Source organism: Pectinophora gossypiella, chromosome 17, assembly GCF_024362695.1.
Source record: "Pectinophora gossypiella chromosome 17, ilPecGoss1.1, whole genome shotgun sequence".
Lineage (NCBI taxonomy): Eukaryota > Metazoa > Arthropoda > Insecta > Lepidoptera > Gelechiidae > Pectinophora > Pectinophora gossypiella.
In genome coordinates this window covers 11,918,201-11,942,007 of record NC_065420.1, presented here as the reverse complement: position 1 = coordinate 11,942,007, position 23,807 = coordinate 11,918,201, and the positions used below count along the sequence as shown (strand labels likewise).

Genomic DNA, 23,807 nt, shown 5'->3' with positions numbered 1-23,807 from the left:
TTTTGACGTTTCGTAAGAAGTAATTGATTTGACTTTTGGAAACTAGCCTATTTTAGGTATGGTGACGTCAGCGGGGGTGATCGAGGGAGGTGAAAATATTAAAATTCTGAATTCTGCATTCGTGGGACCTTAAAAAGTTTGACTTTGTTTCATAGAATATTCTGGACTCATCAATCATCGTACAAAAGACTGGTATATCTTCATTAATCGTTATAGAAAATCTGTCGATTTAACAAAGGCTTTTAGTCGACCTATGTAGCTGAACTATTATAATAGAGGCTGACACTTTATTATCGTCACGCAAAATGCTACTTAATATTTTGTCTGGGTTTTTTTTTTGAGCCGTGGTAGCCCAGTTGGTAGAACGCTTGCCTCTCACTTTGAGGTCGCAGGTTCAAATCCAGCACACTGACGATTGATACTGATGATTGTTGAAAAAAATTTCGAATTTATGTTTGTATCATAAACGATTATCACGTACTCAGTAGTGAAGGAAAACATCGTGAGGAAACCCACATGTCCCGAGAAATTCATTTTCGGAGGTATGTGACCTAACATGTATTGGGCTGGCTTTCACTTCGCGGATTGGAAGGTCAGACAGGCAGTCGCTTCTGTAAAAAACCGGACCTGTCAAATCAGGTTAGTTAAGCGGACTCCGTGAAAAACGGGACAATGCTAGGGAGATGATAATCGATATTATCGGCTATCGATAGTCGACATATAGATCGGCAACACTACAGAGAAGAATAAGAAGGCTGATTTAGAGAACTTAATTTCCAGTCGCGACCGTCAAGCTCAGTATGACCGATGGCGGAAAGCTGATATAAAATTATTATGACCTTCCTGCCCTTTTTATAATAGAGGCTGTTTGAATATACGACCTTTGCTTATATAAGAAAGTAAAGAAAATATTTCAGAACGAATTCGAATCTTGTTATCTGTCACATGCCGATTGGCTATAGAATTATAATAGGCATAATAGAAATTGGACTTGGGACATCTTCTATTCGAAAATAGAACATTCTATTCAGATAAAATTATACCCTGATATAATTGTGCTACTTTGTTATGTACCTAAGTATGTGTGTGTGCGTGTCTCTGGAAATTTAAAGCAATTAAATATAAAAGAATTTAAGCATGAATTAACGAAATGGTTATTATTATATACATACAATGTGTGTTTTATAGTGTCACGAATTCTTTAAATTTTGGCATAAGTCTATTAATAATAATACAAGGTGTTAGTGACATCGTAACGAATACTGAGGGGAATGATTCGGCTCATGACTCTTAGTTAATATCGAGTGGAATTTTCCGTCGCAAAATTCATGTTTTTGAAAGTTTTCAGAGTTTCTATCACGTTGTATATTGCAAACGTTCATACGTCATCTGCCAGTTCGCCGCAGTAAAACGGCTCAGCTTGGCATTATGGCTTAAAGTGGCTCAGCCGGCTTTAACCCGCGGCATGAAGCTAGCCGCTCTCTTACGAATTTTTCATTGGAAACATACTCCCACATGTTTATATATTTATACTAGCTGGTGTATCGTATGAAACACTTTTATAGCACTGTGTCTTGAGATAACAGCATTTTGCTACTGAGAATATGATGAGTGTATTAACTTCTCCAGCACCCTTGCCCAGGAATACGGGTGAAGACCTCAACGGTTGCAAAGGCGAAGATGGGACCCATCGGTACGGCAATGCAGGACGGAAGGGGCAAGTCACAGGGACTGTAACCTGGAACCTGACAGCAGCAGTAACTGTCAGTACTATTCAGAGGCGGAGGACAGAAGTCCTAGTATGGCTTTGTAATAGACTACTCTGGGCGCTATCCCACTTGCGTCAGACAGAGTACTGCGGGGCGGAAGGCAAGAGGGAAACCACTGCCCTAATTTTCCCTAAAAAGAAGCATGGAAATTGCTGCACCGACAAGAGCGTGACTCTTAAATTGATGATGATGATTAACTTCTCCACTCGACTAATCGACTAATTAACGTGCCCTCCGAAGCACGGATCACCTTAATATCGGACAATCGGGTTGCCTGTAATGTCCTAACCTCACTAGGGATGAATTTTTTTTGTGCTTATGCCACGCCAGGACTCAAACTCATGACCTCCTGATCGTAACCCCAATGCTCAACCAATCTATCTCAGATGGCTCTCATGAACAAATTAACCCACGAAGTTCAAAATACACAAAATGCAATTTACTAAGTGGAATTTCGTAAGTTCTGCCTACCCCAATGGGAAATAGCTGTAAATGACAAAATGCACTAAAATAAAACAACAGCATATCACAGATGTACTTTACGGTAATTGGAAAAACGTGATATCGAGAACTTCCCCTTTCCAATTAACATTGACACGTGAAATTGAAGGAATTAAAGAATGTCACGCAGAAGGTAGAGTTCCAATTAAACTGGACATTGAAATGGAATAACTTTTTAAATTTTCCCAACGACACGGCATTTTTGACCTCCGTAATTTGGTCGGTAAATAAAGATGTCATCTGTGTCGTCTTTTTCACTTACTTACTTTTAAAATACCACTTAGGTACTTGTACGGGTTCTGAATTTCGCATCGTAACCAATACTGAGGCCCCCAACATAAGAAACTGCAACAGCAACAAATCTTTTAAATCAATGTAGGTATGCATTACAAGTTATTTAATAACTAGAGAAACACATTTAATACCAAGCATTTTTATTTTTTAGATAAGTAATCATTAATCTTACAATGAGTATTTTTTTACATAAAGTAAGCTTCACATGAGCTTTAAATTTATTTTCTGATAAATTCAAAATACTGTCTGCTATTTTATTGTAAAAGCGTATATAACATAACATAACAAATACTTCATTGCACAAACAGAAATAAACAAAATACAAAACAAAAGAGAAATAGAATTAGTACAATAGGCGGCCTTATTGCTAAGTAGCAATCTTTTCCAGACAACCTTTAAGTAAACGAGATATTGAAGCGGGATAGTGCAGCATGGAAATACGTGTACGTATAAAAATAAACACACTTTCGACTATATAAACTACATAATAATAATACACATAATTATAACTTCACAAAAAGTGATTTTAATTTACTTAGCCTAGAATTTTGGATAGCAATACCCTACAAGTTACAAGGTACCTGATAGTAGCAATAGCAATCATCTGAATTCAGGACTGAATGCATCTGAATACAGATGCTATCACAATGGTTGTAACAACACACAATCGTACAAAGGAAATGAAAATGTTAACACCATGAATTTATACCACATTACCTTTTTTCACACACAACCTTTTCACCAACGTATAATAAAAAAAATGCGAGTCGCCCTCTCGCACCAAGTGTTCCGTACGTAGGCTTGGTATGTTTAATGTACGGAAGACCAAATGTACGAAATACGGAAGACTCGACACAAGCCCTCCTACAACTATACGTTTAATTCTGCTGGCCAGTTATTCTGTGCGCCATGTGGCCGAACCTTCAAATCGAAGTTCGGTTTTGCTAGCCACATTAGAGCCTATCATAACAACGACCTGGGATAGACATTTAGGAGTCGCGCCCGCCGGACACGGCTTGGATGATATGATGATGATGATGATGTTTAATGCTAGTAACAGTGTGTAAACCGATCAGTACCTACTCAACATTTTCTTTAATTAGTCATTTCCCCCAAGTGGTCACTTTTGTAACTCGTCAATCATACTGAAATCACTCGTCACTTTTCTTAATTCTTCAGTTGGTGAACGAAACTAGTCACTACATAGATTTTCATTCTACGCACATACAGATATTTGCAGGATCTAGACGACCAAAAGTTATTTTTTGACTTATTGCAGATTTTCTTCAGATGACATTAACTACTTGGCCGGGCAAACGGACTTAGTAGAGCGCTGTGGGCTCTCGCCCGGTACGAAAATTTTAAACATCAGGCCTGAAGGTGCGTTCCTCGTACGGAACCCTAAAAAAGTATGGCGGTTCTGTGGCATAAATTAGCAAGCATTATAACTGCAAACGCAAAGTTGCCGACCCGACAGAATAATAATTAGAACTCACACAATAAACTCACAATGCGCTCATTTAACATTAAACCTAGAGTTTTATTGTTTAATAGTAATAAAAACTTTTTAATACAAACTCCTTTGTTGTTTTTATATTATTAAGATTTGTGTGGTTAGTAACATTTATGTCGTTTCCATATCTCGGGACTACGGAGTCCCGGACTTTTGGAAGGCGTGCGTGGGGCCGAAGCCAACACGTAGAGGCCCCTTAAGACAATTTAATCTAAATGTTGTTATTATTTTCCAATGAGCGGCTTTTCAGGCTACGTTCCCCCAAAAAAATATCGAGCGCTGTACTGCCTTCGGTTAAGCTTCTAATTTATGTCATTGTCACCGTAAAATTGTAAATAACGTTAGATTATAATCTATCGATTTGAATCTCGCCAGATTGTGAACTGTCGAATAATTATGAATCGTATCATATTGCTTACAATTTAACGTATTATTTTTCGGTAGATTATAATTTATCGAAGTGAAACCGTCAAATTGTGATACGAAACGCACCTCGCGTGCTATACCATAGAGTTACAAAACTATTAGAGTGAGCATAATGTTAATTTGGGATTCTCTTAAAATGCATAAATGTTTTTGTCATAATTTTAATTATCATAATCCTTTTTGCATAACGTTTTTTAGCATAATAGTTATACTTTCCCATAATAACATCTAGGAATACTGGTTTGTTAGGTATAACTTATTTTTGGGATTAATAAATAGATATCCATAATTCTTTTTTAGAATAATAGTGTTTTGTCATAATTTTTACAAGGCATAACAGTAGGTTAGGGTGCGGCGGGGGTGGCCCTTGGGCCACCCCTATGCCGCCAGCATGTTTATCTTACACACGAAAAGTATACTGAATGATACGTTTCAGATTTTTTAATTTTGATACATTTTTTCTTACCATGTGATGTCAGAATTATTGATTACTTACTAAATAATTAATAAATACGTACTTGATTTCACAATCTTGAAGAGCATTTATTTTATTTGACTGACACCTGTGTTTTATTCCTAACTCTATGGACACAGAACGGTCTACTGTAAGGCCGACCAATCAGGGACAGCCGTCGGACAGTTGACAATTTGACAATTGTAAGATTGTGATTTAACAGTTTTACTTCGATAGATTATAATCTGACGAATAATAATACGTTAAATTGTAAGCAGTATATTACGTTTCACAATTTTTCGACAGTTCACAATCTCGCGATTACAATGTTATTTACAATTTTACGGTGACATCATCACCATCATCAGCCCATTAACGTCCCCACTGCTGGGGCACGGGCCTTCCCTATGGATGGATAGGGAGATCGGGCCTTAAACCATCACGCGGGCCCAGTGCCGATTGATGGTTATTAACGACTGCTAATGCAGCCGGGACCAACGGCTTAACGTGCCTTCCGAAGCACGGAGGAGCTCGAGATGAAAACATTTTTTTTGTGGTCACCCATCCTATGACCGGCCTAATTTATGTATTATATGTTAATAGGTAGTTGTTTCCTTTTTGTAAGTATTTATTATATACAAGATGTTGCACCGTCCCGCACCAAATTGTGATAAATGTTTTCTTGCCTCTGGTTGCCTGGAAGAAATTGCTGCTTAGCAATAAGGCCGCCAGATTGTATTGTATCTTTCGTCCATATGGTAAAACTTGTAAGTATTGTATTGCAATGTCTATCTTTGTATTCAGGTATAAATGACCCTTATTATTGGGTCATTTATAGGTATAGATGACCCTTGTTATTACACTCAGGCACAACACATCTTCCACCCGTAATTATTTCGATCAAAATAAAAAGAGAAGCAATATAGGTAGCAACATAATTCTATACCATATCTGATTCAAATATCAAACAACAATTATTTTTTTAAATATGTCTCTGCCATTACGTAATATTTTTGTATAATTATGTAGGTACCCGAGCAATGGAAAATAGGTAATTATCATGTTAAATCTCACGATCCGGAGGCCCCGGTTCGAATCCCGGTGGGGGCATATCACAAAAATCACTTTGTGATCCCTAGTTTGGTTAGGATATTACAGGCTGATCACCTGATTGTCCGAAAGTAAGATGAAGGCACGTTAAGCCGTTGGTTCCGGTTACTATTTTACTGATGTAAGTGAGTAATCGTTACATGAGCCATGTCAGGGGCCTTTGGCGGCTCATTTATAACCCTGACACCAGGGTTGATGAGGATGTATTCTCACTCAACCCACACGATAATAAGAAGAAGACGTTAAATCTGTACAACGCCATCTATATTGTTTTTGGGGAAGGTAGCCTGGGAAGTCCCTCATCGGGTAGCAGTTTGATATGCTGATCCAATATTATAACAAAAAAAAACATTCGCGTGATTTTCGTTAAAAATACGCTTTAATTCGTCAAAACCTTAATTTTCTCGTCGCTGCTAGGTATTGACGTAATGACAGACAACAAACAAAACAATTTACATACAAACAAATAATTTTTATATTTGTTACCGTGGTGTCTCTTTATAATAAACGTTTCTTTCTTTCTCTCTCTCTCTCTCTTTCTCTCTCTCTCTCTCTTTCTTTCTTTCTTTCGTTTCTTTGTTAAACATTTACCCACATTTGCTATAATGTATAATACCCAACAGTCCTCTCCATCGTATCTTACAATCAATACGAGGCATGTGCTCCGCTTTTCTATGTGTTGCACATGCGTAACGCATGCCTCGCCACGATTATGAAGCTTCACGCTTTGCGAGGCATGCATGACTTGCGGAGCAGAAGCGTCCCATTATCCACCATAAGACTCACCTTTAACTGTTCTAACATCTTCTCTGACGACGCCCTGAGCCGAGGTTCGCGCCCAACTGGGCGCCCTCAGGCCTGTTGTCTTAAACATTGTACCGGGAGAGCCTTCAGCGCACCCCATTTTTCCGGCCAAGTAGTTAATGCCATCTGCGGCAAATCTACAATAAATCACGTCAAAAAAAACTGTTCTGAAAACTAAGCCTTAGGTGAGTATAATTATCAACTTTATTTAATGCAGATGTCAAACCTTGTTTAGTTTTAATAATTCAGATTGTAATAATAAGTACCTCAGTTTTAATTTAATTATGAGAATGTAATAAGCAACAAAGTATTTTTCATAATGAGTGGTAACACGCGAACTCACGTGGCCAGTGACATAAGGGTGTGTCGCATTCGTTCTGATTTTAAAAGGTTTTTGTTTACTCTAACGGCTTTTGTTACTTTTTAAAAAGTAATAAGTGTTCTTTTTAGCAATTTGAAATTTTTCACCAATGAGGGTCGACACGAACGGTTTACATAAGTTCTCTTCATTCGAGTGGAATTCTTTTTAGTGCTTGCTTAAATAATAAAAAGAAACTCTATGCAAAAACTCTTTAGTTCTTAGCCAATTGGGCTGTGGTTGTGGGTGATATAACGCGTTATATTATAAAGTTAGTGATTATTTAGAAGATATGAATGCATGGGATTAACTGTCTGAGGACTGATATTAGGCAGCTAAATTACTCAATTGTATAAACATATTTTATGTTTTTTTTTTTTTAAAAGATCGTCTAGGGCTCTGTGCCGAGATTATTTTCCCCGGCTATACAGGTTGTGAGAAGCTGCAGTAGTTTTAGGCGGATGAGACGTTCGTTATGTAAAAATTGACGATTCAAAGTGTAACTTTGTTACTTACTGAATAAAGATATTTTTGAATTTGAATTTGAAAAAATAAACCGTGAAAGCCCTGTTTGGACAATCCATGATATACATCGTATTGTCCCTGGTTCGAATCTCGACTCGGGTTCTATACCACTGAATCCATATATGTATATGAATTTGGATTCATATTTAGATCATCAATAATTGAAATCACGTGTTTTCCAGGATTTATGTCCGGTATAATACACCTCTGCCTAGCCCTTCAGCGTCGCCTGTCTAGGCGTGATGTTATGTTTTGTTACATCAGTCAGTTAGTTTCCCCTCATTATATTTCAGATATTTTATGTGTAACAAAACCAATCTCACATTTAAATGTAGCATAAAACAACCGCCATCTTCCTTTAGAGCGATTATTCGAGACGGTTTTAATAAAGGCGCACGTTGAAATCTCATAACGATGTAAACATTTTGGTAAGTCTTTGAAGTTGAAATAAAAGCCAGAAATATTGCGCATATATTTTTGGTTGATTAAGAGTGTTGAGCTTACAATTATTTTTCGAGTTATAAAAATATAATAATTAACAACAATCGTCCACAGAATCAACATAAAATACGGATTTTTAATCGCAAAAAACAAATATTAAATTACAGACACATTTTTTGTTGTTTGTTAGAAAGACGTAAGTGTAAAAGTCAAATTCACGCGTAATTAAAAATAAACTAGGAAAACTTATAATAAAATAAAAAAGAATTTTCCAAATCGGTTCAGGCGTCTTCGAGTAATCGGGTAATATTATAAAATATGTATAATAAAAAAGATTCCGGGGAATTGAGAACCTCCACCTTTTATTGAAGTCGGTTTAAAAATACAAAGTCGAAGATGACCATTTGAGAATCTGAAATCGTGAACAAATTACGTTTCGCAAGTTAATTGGTAATTAACTTTGAATTTATGTTTCGTTCGTAACTAGAAGCTGCAAATGTTATTTATGTTTACGATTTCAAACTTCTAAAATGGGGGAATAAAATATTAAGGTCGCCTGGCCGTAAAGTAAATAAATAAGAATAATAATAAGAGGTTTGATGTTGCGGAGAGCGTTGAATTGTTTTCAAGCATGTTGCCAGAAGAAACAATTTTCCTTCAATCCATAAAATTGGGAGCCCTGTGGGCCCTCACCTTTCAAAAAGTTGGGACTAGAGAAACATTTATTAGGTAAGTGAGTTTAACCTCTAGCTACTACTGAGATAGAACAAGCATATTGCTAATGTTTGTTGAAAATTGTGGAAACAGCTTCTAAAGGAAAGACAATTGTATTTTTTATGCTCTTTATTAAATAATTTCACTTATCTATAATGCAAATTCTCAACTAAACAACAATGAAGAAACAACACCTAACTCATATACTTAGGCAGCATACATATTTCATGATGAAATGAAAGTTAATGAAGAATAACTATTACACAAGTAACATTCTGCTATTATCAACAAATTAGAAATTGTCCCAGATCTTATATTCATATACATTTTGGATGTTCTAACTAAAAAAAAACCAGTTATACTTTAACACAAGAACCTATACAAGTCGGTAACAATTCTAACTAAAGATCTTGTTTTCATAATAACACAATATCTCTTGATGCAGTTGCCAATACTCTGTTTTAATAATCCACCGGCGCAAAAGCGATTGTAACGGAAAAGAAACATGAGAATTCTAAGAATGTTTTATAAGAGACAAGACGTAGGAAACGACCCTAGCAGACATAATTCATAGTATTTGTAGAAAAGTGTCAGCGATAAATGAATTTGAAATGGAAACTTGTTTATGTATTATTTCCTTTTTCAAATAAGTGTAAAAACGGGAAAAGATATTAAAACGAAAAGTTCACGCGTAATTAAAGCAAAATTATATTCATCACCATGTCAAACGCCTTTTATCAGTAGCAGTATTCGGTTGTTCAGTTTTTTTATTGCTTTCTGAGTTCTTTCTCGTATCCGCCAGAGTAAGTCTTCTTAGGGTCGTACTTTTGGACCATTTGTCGCCACATCTCATTTTCTTTGTTCATGTAATAGCCCATAACACGACGCATGCCACTCTTTTGACGGTCGGAGCATCTGCGGCAGCCGTCTTGGAGAGCTTCGCGCATGTGGCCTGGAAAGAAAAAAAACATTACGTTACATTGCGTTTCGAGTACTCCTAATTCCCTGGATGTCATTCTCTAAGGCGGTCCATCCTTATGAACGTCAGATTCAGTAAATTTATTTTAGGTTATGGCAAAAAGTGGCCAGTACTTTAGGATAGAGAAGACTCTGTCAATAAGCAAACGTCAATGCACCAACGAAATGAGTGAAACAACCGGTGGGTACCAATAGACTTGTTTACTGTATGCGCGCGAGTTTCGTCTACATACACAGTGCAAATTTACTACATATTTACTACACATACACAATACTTTACAGAATCACAAAGCTAAGCCATAAGCGTAGGAGTACCAAACGCTGCTCAAATATAATGTAGCAGAAGTAAAATAGAAGAAAAATATTCGTGATTTCTACCAATTTAATACATATCTTTTAATACCGTTCCTTCTGAAATTGTAAATTATTAAAAAATCAAGGAGACATTCATCACACACTTACATTTCAGCTGCCAACCGCCATCACTGCAGTCTCCCTGATCAAGCATGCACCTGCAGTAATCCTGCATCAGTTTCTTGTCGGACATCATTTCATCGAGGTTCTTATTGTCGTACTTGTCGTTGTATTCACGGCGTCCTCCGTACCTCCTTGCGTACCAACCATCCCTTCCTTCCCATCTTCCGTATTGCCCCCCGTATCTGCCATCCCACCCTCCCATTCTGCCGTCCCAGCCTCCCATTCTACCATCCCAGTCTCCGTATGATCCTCTGTTTTTGTCTTCAGCGACAACGGCAACAACACAAGCAACAGTGATAGCGAGGGCGATCAAGAAGAATTTCATCCTGAAATAATGAATAACAGCTTGTTATTGCATAAGGCAAAATAATATTCAGTTTGGATTATACGTTAACCAAGTTTCTGCCACATCCGTCACACTATGCAGCTCGGCTATGCCACCTGGGAATCGATGTAGGGGATACTCGTGCACTATGTGAGATAAGGTTTTATCCGGGTAACCGCATTTACATCTCCCGTATGAATAGCAGGCATAATAATTTTATTATTATCTTGACTCACACTTTTTAGTGTAAATACTGAGGTTACATGCGTGGGATTTCATGTTCTACAAGCTGGACCTCCCTCGTCCAACATATTGGTCGTTCTAGAATCATTATTATTATGAATCTTGACCCAAAATTGTGTCTAAAGACTATAGGTACTAATTTAAATATTTGTCTTTGAACTTTATTGCGCAGTATGTAACTGAGATTGGTTTTTATTTGAGTCAGATGCCTAGGTATAATAGTAATAACGGAAAAGTCACCAAAAGGTGCTTTTTTTTCTGTGAGAATTTAAGTGCTACCGTTTCGGCAGAGAAATCTAAATGTAAATTCAAATGCAGATATTTGCAAGCAAAATATTTTATTAAAATCTTTTCAGCCTTGAGTTATTAATATTTCAAAGAAACTGAAATAAATAATTCATAAGTATCTTATACAAGCGCACAAATTGAATCTTGTATTGCAGATGCTGCTTCTTAATAGTATTTATTAATAACTCCACTGAGACTTGGATTGCTTAATGAGATAAATAAAGTATCCCTCGCGATCTATCTGAACGATAAGTAATTAATAATTAATTAAAAAAAACGTAATAAGTATATAGAATTTATATACTTAATAAACTTTCGGCCGCAATTCCTCATAAGGCAGAGACACAAGGAATAAAAATAGGCAAGCATCAGTGACTATTTGCAGCAATTTTTGATACAAAGGACACTATCTCACAAGGACACAATGGTGGCGCCACCACGGTCGGCCACCGACAAAATACAGAGTAGTGATTCAGACCATGACTCTGAGTTAATATCAAGTGTCTCCATACTTTTGGGATGCATAATTCTGCTTGATATCAACTCAGGATCATGGTCTGAATGACCCATCAAAGTTTTCGTTACGATGTCACTGACACCCTGTATAATGTAGTTGCTGGTGTCTTCATCACCAGGTGAAGTAGCGTTTAGGTATAGCTAGCGCTACAGCATACATTTTATAGGTGGTGCGACCGTGGTTAGTCTCTCTGATAGTCTCATAATGCAATAGCTTTTAGTATTAAACGAGGCGTTTGATAGCTTTACTCAAAGGGAAATATCGGTTTCTAAATTAATGCTTGGTATAAAGATCGTTATGAATTCTTGAGTAATATGACGGCGAATTTATTAGATTTTAATAAAGTATTTTCCTCATTTCAGGTAAGTACACAAAGACACGGTTGAGATGGAACAAATATCTTTTATCTTTTGATGTCCAAGGGTAAGTCAGATTTTAAATATTTGATGAAGTAAATGAAAAAGACTTGGAACTTTTGAAGGGAAGGAAACTACGCTTATTTCTCTTTTTAAGTAGATAGTGGCCCCGATTCCTGCAGCTACCTCCTAATTTTATTTCAAGTAATACCCATCATTTTCTTATCCGCCGAAAAGGAAAGGGACGGATGATTGACAATTGTTAATTTGAAAATTAATGAATAACCCGGGCGGATAAAAGGGGGCATCTCGCTGATATGCAACTGTGTTAACCAACCGATTAACGAATATGCAACCGATTAACGTGTGCTGTCAACTTTATTCTGTCGGATTATTAGCAAACATATTTGTGAGGGTGATTTCAAAATTATTCTGGTCAATTTATTTGAGTTTAAATTCACCGCAGGGTCGCAGATGTCACGTGGTTTTCAGGATATGTGCTCGGTTAATGGCAATAGCCTTGCCCCCTATCACATAGGGCTTAAACATACGTAGCTGACGAGGAGTGAGTGTATATACTGTACATCTCTGCCTACCTCTTCGGGGATACAGACATTATGGTACATGATGCTATATTTATTTTAAGAAAGTACATGTAACAAATAAAAGAGAAGGTGCAGGTCGTGTCGTATCAGGAGGTGAAGGATTTGGCGGGAAGAAGAGAGGAATGGCGATTACTCCACCGACAAGAGCGCAGCTTTTAAATAATGAGAGAGAGAGAGAGAGAGAGAGAGAGAGAGAGAGAGAGAGAGAGACGCTATCTATATTGAGATATTGGCCCTAAAATAAGTACGCATTTGTATATGTAGCAATGTCAATTTTCGAAGTGTGATTTTTTAACAATATAGGCTCGCGTTCGACGACAATATCACTTGATGGTAAGTGACGATGTGCTTACCTAGCAAATGCCTATTCTGTCTAGCCTTGAAGGCTCTCAGACAGTTCCAGTCCTTGAAATCAAATGGTATTAGCGGTATATAAAATAGAAAAACTTACTTGGCAAATTGGATTACTTTCCCAAGAGAACAAACGAAACAAGTATCTCAAGTGATTGAGATGAACTGTGTCAGTATTATGACAATAAGACTATTTATACTAAACCACAATGCTCATCAAGTAGCGATAATTCAGTTTGGATCAAAACTGCGATTGTAACACGCAAAGAAATTATTTAGATTCGGATTAAATTAAAAGCAAATACAGGTTGTGCAATTGATATCCTTTCTTATGATCGACTAACCCTTTGGGTGGTAGGTTCTTCTATTGTGTGGGTTATGAGGTAGATTATCGACCTGTCACCTCACCATGCTGTTTGTCATAACCATCTTGAGACGATTTTTATGAATATAACCGAAACACCGCTCTTCTTACTTCCTGACAATCGAGTAATCGGCCTGCAATGTCTTAACCAGCTAGGAATCACAAACTGGATTTTGTGATATGCCCCCACCGGGGTTTGAACCTGGAACCTCCGGATTGTGAACGTAATGCTCAACTATTATCAGCATTAGATGGAATTAGTGCTAAAAATGATAGAATAACATCACCCCATATAAACGATTTTGATTTGAATTCAATTCAAGAGTAATTATGTATTGCACCAGCCGTTCTAGATAGAGATCATTAATAACAAGTAATTGCTCCAAAAAACCTGTTCTCTGAAGTAGAGACATCTATCTCTCCATTATTTAGTCGTAGGATAATAGGCTAGATGACTGGGTCGAAGATAAATTATAAAATGCTAATCTGTAAGAAAGAAGCCAGTCCAAGATGATTGAAAATCAATTTCATTTTTATTTTTTATTGATTAGCGAATAAGAATCAGAATTATTTATTCAACGTCATTAGATAAACTTGTTGAAGATCAATTTATCATTTTTGAATGTACGTCATTTCGCAAGGTGTTAGAGAGTAGTTAATCTCCCTTACTACCCCATTGGGATATCTAAATATATAAAAGGAGAAACTGACTGACTGACATATCAACGCACAACCTGACCGGCTAAACGTAGGCACTTGAAATTTGGAAGGGACGTAGCTTAGGTACCGTAGAGGTGCACTAAGAAAGGAATTCCCGGAATTCGCACGGGAACGGGAATTAGCGGGAAAATCCTTTTGTATGAAAAATCTAAACCGCTTAAGTTAGACGCTTGAAATTTGGCATGTAGGTACCTTAGTTAACTTAAAGCTTAGTTGCAACTGGATATTGTAAAATTCCCACGGAAACGGGAGTTAGCGGGAAAAAACATTTGTATGGAAAAATCGAAACCGCGTAAGATAGATGTTTTCAATCTAGCATGCATGTATACCTTAGTAAATATAAAGTTTAGTTATGGCTGTATTTTGAAAAATGGGAGTTAGCGGGAAAAAAAATTATGAAAAAATCTAAACTGCATAAGTTAGATGCTTAAAATTTGATATGCACTCCCACACACACAAAAATCTCTCTTTTATAACACGCCACGCGGACGAAGTCGCGGGCAAAAGCTAGTAAGATATATAGTCGTGAGCTTATGTTATTTTCAGCATCAGTCATTAACGCTAGGGAGAGTTATCCCATTTTCACAGGCTCCGCGATTTGACTCGTCCAGTTTTTTACAAAAGCGACTGCCTGTCTGACCTTCCAATTCCAACAGTTAGTGGAAAGTGGACGAATAAATATAAAAAAAAACGTACACATTTAAAAACAATTGAAAGATCATTTAAGTTTATCCTAGGGAACTTCATATGCCTACTTAAATATTGCCTTTACGTTCATGATTTGGAAGTCGAAAACATATTCAAAAAATATCTTTATTCGGTAGGTAACATAGTTACAGTTTGAATCGTAATTTTTTACATAACGAACGTCTCATCCGCCTAAAACTACTGCAGCTTCTCACAACCTGTATACTTAACAAACAATTTGATTTGTCATCGTGGGTAAAGAAATCGTCATTGGGCGTGGGAAGTTGAAGATTCTAGCGGATTCCCTAGGGTGTCTCTGACGTAACGAAGTATAGTTATATAGCAATATGGTGTCTTTAAGTATGTATTTTGACATCTTAAGTGTTCTAACTTTATCTTTTTATCCTTAGATCTGGTTTTGCTTCCTACGCGTGTGAATTCCCTAATGATTCCTGTTGTGAAATTATTCGTTTTCCTGTAGAGAAAACTGAATGTATCTTTCTGAGCGTTTGAAATGTATTTTCTGGAACTTTCTTATAACACGATTATTTTGTGGTAACCCAGTTGGTAGAACGCTTGCCTCTCACTTTGAGGTCGCAGCTTCAAATCCAGCACAGGCCTAAACCAATGATTGTCGAATTTGTTTTCGAATTCATATTTGGATCATAAATGATAATCACGTGCTCAGCGGTGAAGAAAAACATCGTGAGGAAGCCACATTTCCGAGAAATTAATTTTCAGAGGTATGGGAACTATAACCTGTATTGGGCTGGTTTTCCTTTCGCGGGTAGGAAGTTCAGACAGGCAGTCGCTTCTGTAAAAAACCGGACCTGTAAAATCTTTAGGTTAGGTAAACGGACCCTGTGAAAAACGGAATAATGCTGGGGGGGATGATGATTTTTTGATGTGACTTTATAGTAGTGTGTTAAGGGTAGAATTGCAGCAAATGGCATTAACTACTTGACTGGAAATTTAACACGGTTGATTTACATGATAAACCTACTGATTAAGTAGTGGCGTGTCGAATTATGCTTTGTTTATTTATGCTTAAAATAAGTAATGAAAACGTTTATTATCTTCCATAAGTCTATAATGATGGACTGTTTGTCACCTATCGTTATTTTGTTCATTACAATTAAGTATCATACATAAGACTTCTTTCACACTGCTGTTACTTCACGGCGGATATCACGGAAAGCTTAGCTAGTGTCCGCCGCAATACCATAGAATAAGGAATAATACTACCAACGCCTGAGATAGGTCCCCCCCTACCCTTCCCCCTCCCCCCTTGAACACAGTTTAGTCGTGAATCGTGAAGGCAGCAAGCGGAATTAATTTTTTTATCAGTTTAGTATATGTTCGAATGTTCGAATTTCGAAATTGGACGTCGACGTTCTTTCGCCTGATTCGAATTTTTGATCTCACAATAAATCGATATTTATTTTTCATGGTTATTGTTCATCAAAACGTGCTAATAATTTGCAGTAAAATTGAACCAAGGCTTATGTGAATGCAATTAATTAGTTCAGTGATTTTTAAGTGATGTTTAAAGCCTATTTATTTATATTGTTAACCTTTATTGTCCATATTTCTTGTAATTTCCAGTTTGTGTATTATGTGGTAAATAAATACAAATTAACTCATTATTATAAAAGCATATTTCGTAAGTAGTACTACCTACCTAAGTAAGTAATGATGGTTAAATTCGGTATTGTAATTGACAGCCCTCAGACGTCACACACACAGTTGCACGTGTCGCTAATGTCAATGTGTACTGTCTGTGTAAAACGAGGTTATTTGTGTGTCTAGGTTATAGTGTCGGTGAAGTGACTCTACATACTCCAATAGTAGTAACGGGAGTAAAAGTAATTTTAAGTACTTAATGAAGACAACACACGGATTTTTGGAATGCTCTTTATTAAATATTTTCCATAATCTAGAATAAATAATTCACAACAAACAAAAACAACATCGGACTCATATAGGCCGAACTAGATGATATTAATTATATTTTACAAGCATCAATTAACAGAATTCCACTACTATGTACAGCTGAAATCTAGTTTCAACAAATCAAAAAATACTGACCAAGATCCTATATAGGTTCATTAAATATTCTAAATATTCTGTTCATTGTCAAAAAGAACCTTATACAAGCCAGTTATAAATACTAATATTAAAACCCGCTTTTAATGTCATTTCATACAATTTGTATTAATATCCACTGTAACTCAGAAAATTGACACGAAGAAATGATAACAAAAATTATATTGATGAGTTTTAAAAATGGGTCCTAGAATAGATCCCTGTGGTAGCATTAATAAAATAGATGATTATAAATCATGTTTAAACCAATTATAGTAACTCATATAGAAGAAATTTAAAATTAAAGCCTGAAAATGTCGTCTCTTGTATTATAAAGAAGTATCTTTATCTAAAAAAGAAGATCACCAAACAAAACTTCGCGAGTCACCGTGTCAAACGCCTTTCTTTGTGCCAGTGGATCGTTAAATTAACTCGATGCAAATATTTACAGCTTCTTCAGTTCCTTCTCGTACTTGGTGGTATAAATCCTCCTGGGGTCATATTTTTGGACCATTTGCTGCCACATGTCGTTTTCGTTCTTCATGACGTAGCTGATGACGCGACGCATGCCGTAACGCTGGCGGTCGGTGCACTTTGCGCATCCATTCTGGAGAGCTTCGGAGATATGGGCTGGGAAGGAAAATCATAATTGTGAATTTTAAAAATATATTTTTAGTTATTTATTGATATGGGTTCAAAACCCAGAAATTAGACAAATAGCAAAAGAAAAAGACATTTAATTTAATTCAAAACAACACTTATGAATTATATAATATAACGTTGGGATCAAAATGAAAAATTGATAAAAATATTTCCCGAACTCTACCAAATACAATTTCTGGTATTTTTATTCTTGGTTACTTACATTTAAGCTCTCGGCCTTCAGCGGTGCACTTGCCTTGATCCAGGATGCATCTGCAGTAAGCCTGCATGAGTCTCTTGTTGGACATCATCTCATCCAGGTCCAGGGAGTCATATTTGTCAGTGTATTTCTCCTGGCCTACGTATTCAGCCATCACACAGCTCACGGTGAAAGCAAGAGTGACGAGGAAGAATTTCATCCTGAAAGAAATAATTAATAAAAGATCCGTCGCATTTCATTGAACAGTTTTGATGAAAAAAATAAAACATTTCTATTATAGTTGTGAAGTTTTCTATAGAAGTGAATTGTAATGCAGTATGCATGTGCTATAGAAAACGAACTTTTGGATTTTATAAGGACATGCGGCCTTAAGATTTTAAACGAATGTTTCTTTCTTAGGTATTATGAAAAGATAGGGAAAACAGTTGAGTTTAATATGGATAGGCTTGGAGCTAGCAAAATCTCGATGAAATTCAAAGACAAGAAAAGAAGAGGTTTCTCAACATCAAATATTCTTAAAATAGAATCTCAAACGTGCCTCTAAGTGTAATAGCGATCGGTTTAAGCCCGGATCAGTGTACTTTAAATAATGAAGTGACGGATTCTTGAGAAATAATTATTCTGTAGATGATAAAGCCACGTTTTAATAAAGTACAATTTTCCTCATTTCAAGTTGACAAATGCCTGGTAGAAAGGAGACAAATAAGTTCGTTTGATATTTCCAGAGGTAAAGGATTTAAAATATTTGATGATGTAAATGAAAGATGTGGATCAATTTTCGACTCTTGAATGTAAATTAATCGAGTTTGGTTTCTGTGAGGAGCTCGGTGGCGCAGCGGTTAACTCGCTCGGTCTGCGATTGTTGAAGTTAAGCAACTTTCGCAAAGGCCGGTCATAGGATGAGTGACCACGAAAAAAAAAGTTTTCATCTCGAACTCCTCCGTGCTTCGGAAGGCACGTTAAGCCGTTGGTCCCGATTGCATTAGCAGTCGTTAATAACCACCAATCCACACTGGGCCCGCGTGGTGGTTTAACGCCCGATCTCCCTATCCATCCATAGGGAAGGCCCGTGCCCCAGAAGTGGGGACGTTAATGGGCTGGTGATGCTGGTTTCTGTGACAGCAAATGTATTTATGTAAATATAATTATAATTAAACTTACTTGGATAAATTACTTATGTATTTTAAAAGATCACAATATGAACTGCTTTATCAAGCGAACAGGATGAAACTATGACATAACTACAACAACCGACTCTTTTATATTGAAAGAATATCCTTACCGTTTGCGTTCATTGGTAAGTAATTTAGAAATTACAAGGAAAATGAAAGGAAATACTTCTTTCCTCTTTTTCTTTATTTATACAGGATGTAAATAATTAAATGAGGAAATCGTAGTTTTATCTTCGTTGGCCTTTTATTAGTAGGTTTAGACCAGTAGAGAGGATGAAGGATAACAGGATAACGAGAGAAGTATATAAAGCGAAGTTTGGTGGTAGGGCTGGCAGAGGAATACCTAGAAGGACGTACATTGACCAAATTGGAGATGTCCTTATAAAAGGTTTATTAAGATGTAATCTGAATCGGCGTGCGTGTATAAAACGATTGATGAATGTGGAGGAAGTAAGAAAAATATGTCAGGATCGAAGCAAATGGAATTTCGTAGACTCTGCTTACCCCGGTGGGTAAATAGGTGTGAGTTTAAGTGTATGTAGTTTCATCTTAGTATATTTTACCTTTTTCTGATAAGTGTCTGATACACTATCTATTCAAAATAATTTATTTATTTACAAATATTTACAACATTCGTTTTTCATCCATTGCTTCGATACAAGCATGATTCTTATCCCTTTAGATTTGCAACCATTATTTTGTTGCACATTCTGTCAACACTAATGAATTAATCAGTGGCGCAGCGGTAAACGCGCTCGGTCTGCGATTGTTGAAGTTAAGCAACTTTCGCAACGGCCGGTCATAGGATGGGTGGCCACAAAAAAAAAGTTTTCATCTCGAACTCTTCCGTGCTTCGGAAGGCACGTTAAGCCATTGGTCCCGGCTGCATTAGCAGTCGTTAATAACCACCAATCCGCACTGGGCCCGCGTGATGGTTTAAGGCCCGATCTCCCTATCCATCCATAGGGAAGGCCCGTGCCCCAGCAGTGGGGACGTTAATGGGCTGATGATGATGATATTATAAGTATATTTAGGTACTTTGATGTTGTTTAAAATTATTCCTATAAAAAATATTGTTTCTCATTTTTTTAATAATATTAGTTCGTGTTTGATCACAATTCCACCTGATGGTAAGTGACGTTGTGTTCTAGTGTGGATCACGATTACCTAGCAAATGCCTATTCAGTCTAGCTAACGTATTTCTTTTGAGATATACGAGTAAATCATCTTAAAGCATATCAACAACACCCTGTACAATCAAATAGTATGTACATAATAACGACCGTGATATTGAAGCCAAGTGCAATTCAATATCAGCTGTTAAACAGCAGCCTCAAAAGAAGGTCTGATAATTGCATGACAAATCACTATTGTTCTAAAGAAACACCTTAACTTACTTTTTTGCCGAACTACAGCAAACAAGCGGGAGCGGATTGGTTTACTGGAGACGGATGTCGCTACTTGGCCGGACAAATGGGTGATGGTTAATGTTTTATTTATTTACATTAGAGCCGTGGTAGCCCAGTTGGTAGAACGCTTGTCTCTCACTTTAAAGTCGCAGGCTCGACTCCAGCACAGGCTTGTCTCGAATGACTATGTTTATCATGAATATCATAAATTATCATGAAGACGCCTAAAAAATTGGCTAGTTGATATGGAATTTTATGACTTGAATGAATATTTTCAACAACAATGATATTTGCCATACAACCATAAAGTTGAAGTTGAACAATGATATTTAAAATTGACAAATGTTTATAATGTGACTAATTATTAGGTACTTACTTAATTCCTTGATGCTCAATACTGACATTATTTGTAATATTGTACGTCCGACATGGACATGCTGTTGAGACAATTTTATAATGTTTGACACCTGCATGTATGTACCTACACAGCTTCTCAATAAATGTTTCTTGTTTCTTGTTTGTTTGTTTCTTGTGACGCTTCTATAAATAACTGGGCCTGTCAAATCTTCAGGTTAGGTAAGCGGACCCTGTGAAAACAGGATAACGCTAGAGAGATGGTGGCGAAGATTTACTCCGAGGGACAGGCACACAACCCATGAGCTTATCAGCAACTTCCAGTAATCGAGAGGCATGACAAGAAGGTTCACTTTTTTATTGCACCATCCCGCGCTCCAATCTACTGCTTTGTTGTGTTTGGTGGTTGCCTGACAGAAATTGCTGTTTAGCAATAAGGCCACCTATTGTGCTTATTTTTTGTTTGAGTTTATGATTTTGTGCAATAAAAAAAAATCTTTATTTTCTTTCTTTCTTTCTTTCTTTCTTTCTTTCTTTCTTTCTTTCTTTCTTTCTTTCTTTCTTTCTTTCTTTCTCTCTTTCTTTCTTTACCAAACATGCAAACAAATATAGTAAAGTTGGTAACAATCTTGCCTAGATTGTTGAATACATAACACATTGATTGATTGAAGGTTTTTTTTTATGCGCACTCGCTCCCCCGCAGGTATTGTACATGAAGCCTTACGGATCTCTAGGAAATGAATCACGCTACATTTCTTTACAATAAGAAACGGTTACTCACGCTCTTGAACTTAAATATGGTTATAGAAAACACGATTACAAACAGAAAGGACAAATTGATAATCGTTTAGTCTCTTAACGCGAATGGAATTATTCCACCGAGTAATAAAAAAAGAAACACATTTTTTCCATGTTGCACGGTAACACCACAAAAATAGCTAAATAATTCATTACAATTATCCCGTTTTTCACAGTGTCCACTTACTGTCGTGAACCATACATAATCATGTAAGGTCACGAATTATCTGAATTCTGAATCACATTCCAAAACTGAAATGTGAGTTATATGAATACCTATCGGGCAAAATACCCACAAATGGACAACGTGCCCATAGCTATTCATATAACTATGATTCATTCTAATCCCATATTCTAACATCGTGGGTTTTTTACCCTATATTTAGACACCTATGGGCATGTTGCCCATTTGTGGGTATTTTTCCCCATAGATATTCATATAACTATGACACATTTCAGTTTTGGAATGTGATTCGGAATTCAGATAATTCGTGACCTTATATGATTATGTATGGTTCACGACACTTACCTAACCTGAAGATTTGACAGGTCCGGTTTTTACAGAATTGACTGCCTGTCTGACCTTCCAACCCGCAAAGGGAATACCAGCCCAATACAGGTTAAGACACATACCTCTGAAATGAATTTCTCGGGAATGTGAGTTTCCTCGCGATGTTTTCCTTCACCGCTGAGCACGTGATAATCATTTATGATCCAAACGTGAATTTGAAAACAAATTCGACAATCATTGGTTTAGGACTGTGCTGGATTCGAACCTGCAACCTCACAGTGAGAGATGACGCTAATTACTTAGTTCATCATGCGACAGGCAATTGTTTTCGTTAGCCTAAAGCTCAAAAAAAAGTGTTTGTGTGAAATAATTAAATAAGTATAAAGCAATTTATAATCTCTCTGCAAATATTTTATATGGTGTATTTTCAGTGATGGTAAAATTTTGTTCGGTTCAGTGATTATAATGTTATATGAAAACAATTAGTGCCCGGAAAATTTGGTGAATTAATTTATTATTCTGTGCATTTTAAATACTTTACTGCGGCCGAAATTGTGAAAGTAATTAAACGGTTGACTGTTGATGCTGGTATGTTTATAAATTTTATTTTTAAACAGAACCACACATCAGACACTTCATACAAAACACCTCGTTTACACATTCGCGTGCTGGGCGGAGATTTACCGTACTGTACTGAGTATTTTTATTTAATCTATGCTTAGGGCATACCCGGACACTTCATACAAACAACCTCGTTTTACACAGACACTACACTTTGACATTATCAACACGCGCATCTCTGTGTGTGACGTCTGACGCCCATACAAAATTGAAGACTAAAGTAAGACCGAGGGGGGTAACCTAAACCTAGTTCAACCGTTGGTGGGGAGCGGAGAGTTGCCGTTCTATAAGTACGTAGATAATTCTTTATTCTATGACAGTACCTTATCATTTTGTTATTACGATTTTTTGTTCAAGTAGGTACAAGAATGTTTATCTTAGAGCCAAAGCGGCAATAAGCTACTTCAAAAAAGCATTTGGTAATACTTCGAAAGCGATATGTCCGGGCTGGTTATGTCCGAGCTGCGAATGCCGTGACCAAACTTAAACCACAGTTCCAACCTTATTAGGTTTTTCCACTATAATAAACTGGGGGAAAACCCAAAAGATTTTTCTGCTGGCAATATTTTCGGTGGTATTCCCGTAGCGCTAAGGGTATAATTTATTAAAAGGTTGTTCAACCGCAATTTATTCTGGCCAAGCTAGCTCCGTGGGGAGTATGTACCTATGCAGTTGGGTATGACCTGCCATTCGGGGGATACGTTTTCAGGCTGCAACACGCCTTTAAGGTAAGGCTGTTAAATGAATTACAAAAGCCAAATGTAACTTGGTTTATATGAGGTATATTCAACAATGTTACATTGACCTTCAACAAGTTTATTCATGATAATTAAGTTGAATAAATGATTCTGATTTCTGAACTCTGATATGCCACTCCAGTTTAAAAAGTGTAAGGTTTCATTAGGTACACTAAGTTCTTTGATAATGATAATTTATTTGCTGAGAAAATGGTAATTTATAGTTGTTTAGTTTTTATAGTACCTACAGCATTGTCAATAATGATGCTGATTTTGGTACACACAATTTAAGTTTACTTCAAGTTATACCTGTCATTTTCTTATCCGCCGAAAAGGAAAGGGCAATTTCCATCGCAAAAGTATAGAATTGAAAATAATTAAAAAAACACAAAAAACATGAATTTGCGATGGAAAATTTCACTTGATATTAACTCAGAA

The 23,807-nt window shown here is 36.6% G+C and overlaps 2 protein-coding genes and 1 long non-coding RNA gene across 15 annotated transcripts in view; 1 reads left to right on the top strand and 2 right to left on the bottom strand.

Annotated features, from left to right (window-relative positions):
* Positions 1–23,807, top strand: part of LOC126374140 (transient receptor potential cation channel trpm) — a 323,537-nt gene that overhangs the window by 118,504 nt on the left and 181,226 nt on the right. The gene's annotated exons all lie outside the window — the stretch shown is intronic.
* Positions 1–23,807, bottom strand: part of LOC126374253 (uncharacterized) — a 260,701-nt gene that overhangs the window by 202,463 nt on the left and 34,431 nt on the right. The window lies entirely within an intron of this gene.
* LOC126374241 (ejaculatory bulb-specific protein 3-like) overlaps positions 17,014–23,807 on the bottom strand; it is a 48,756-nt gene continuing 41,962 nt past the window's right edge. For 2 of the 3 annotated variants that reach the window (XM_050020754.1, XM_050020751.1), the window contains exons 2-3: positions 17,771–17,967; positions 17,014–17,535 (exon numbers count right to left, since the gene is read on the bottom strand). In XM_050020754.1, coding sequence (XP_049876711.1) covers positions 17,351–17,535; positions 17,771–17,966 — 381 coding nt within the window. In that variant the 5' untranslated portion in view covers position 17,967 and the 3' untranslated portion in view covers positions 17,014–17,350. Of the gene's footprint in view, positions 17,536–17,770; positions 17,968–18,928; positions 19,057–23,807 lie in introns of those variants that run through there. The other variant, XM_050020753.1, reaches the window with a different exon arrangement.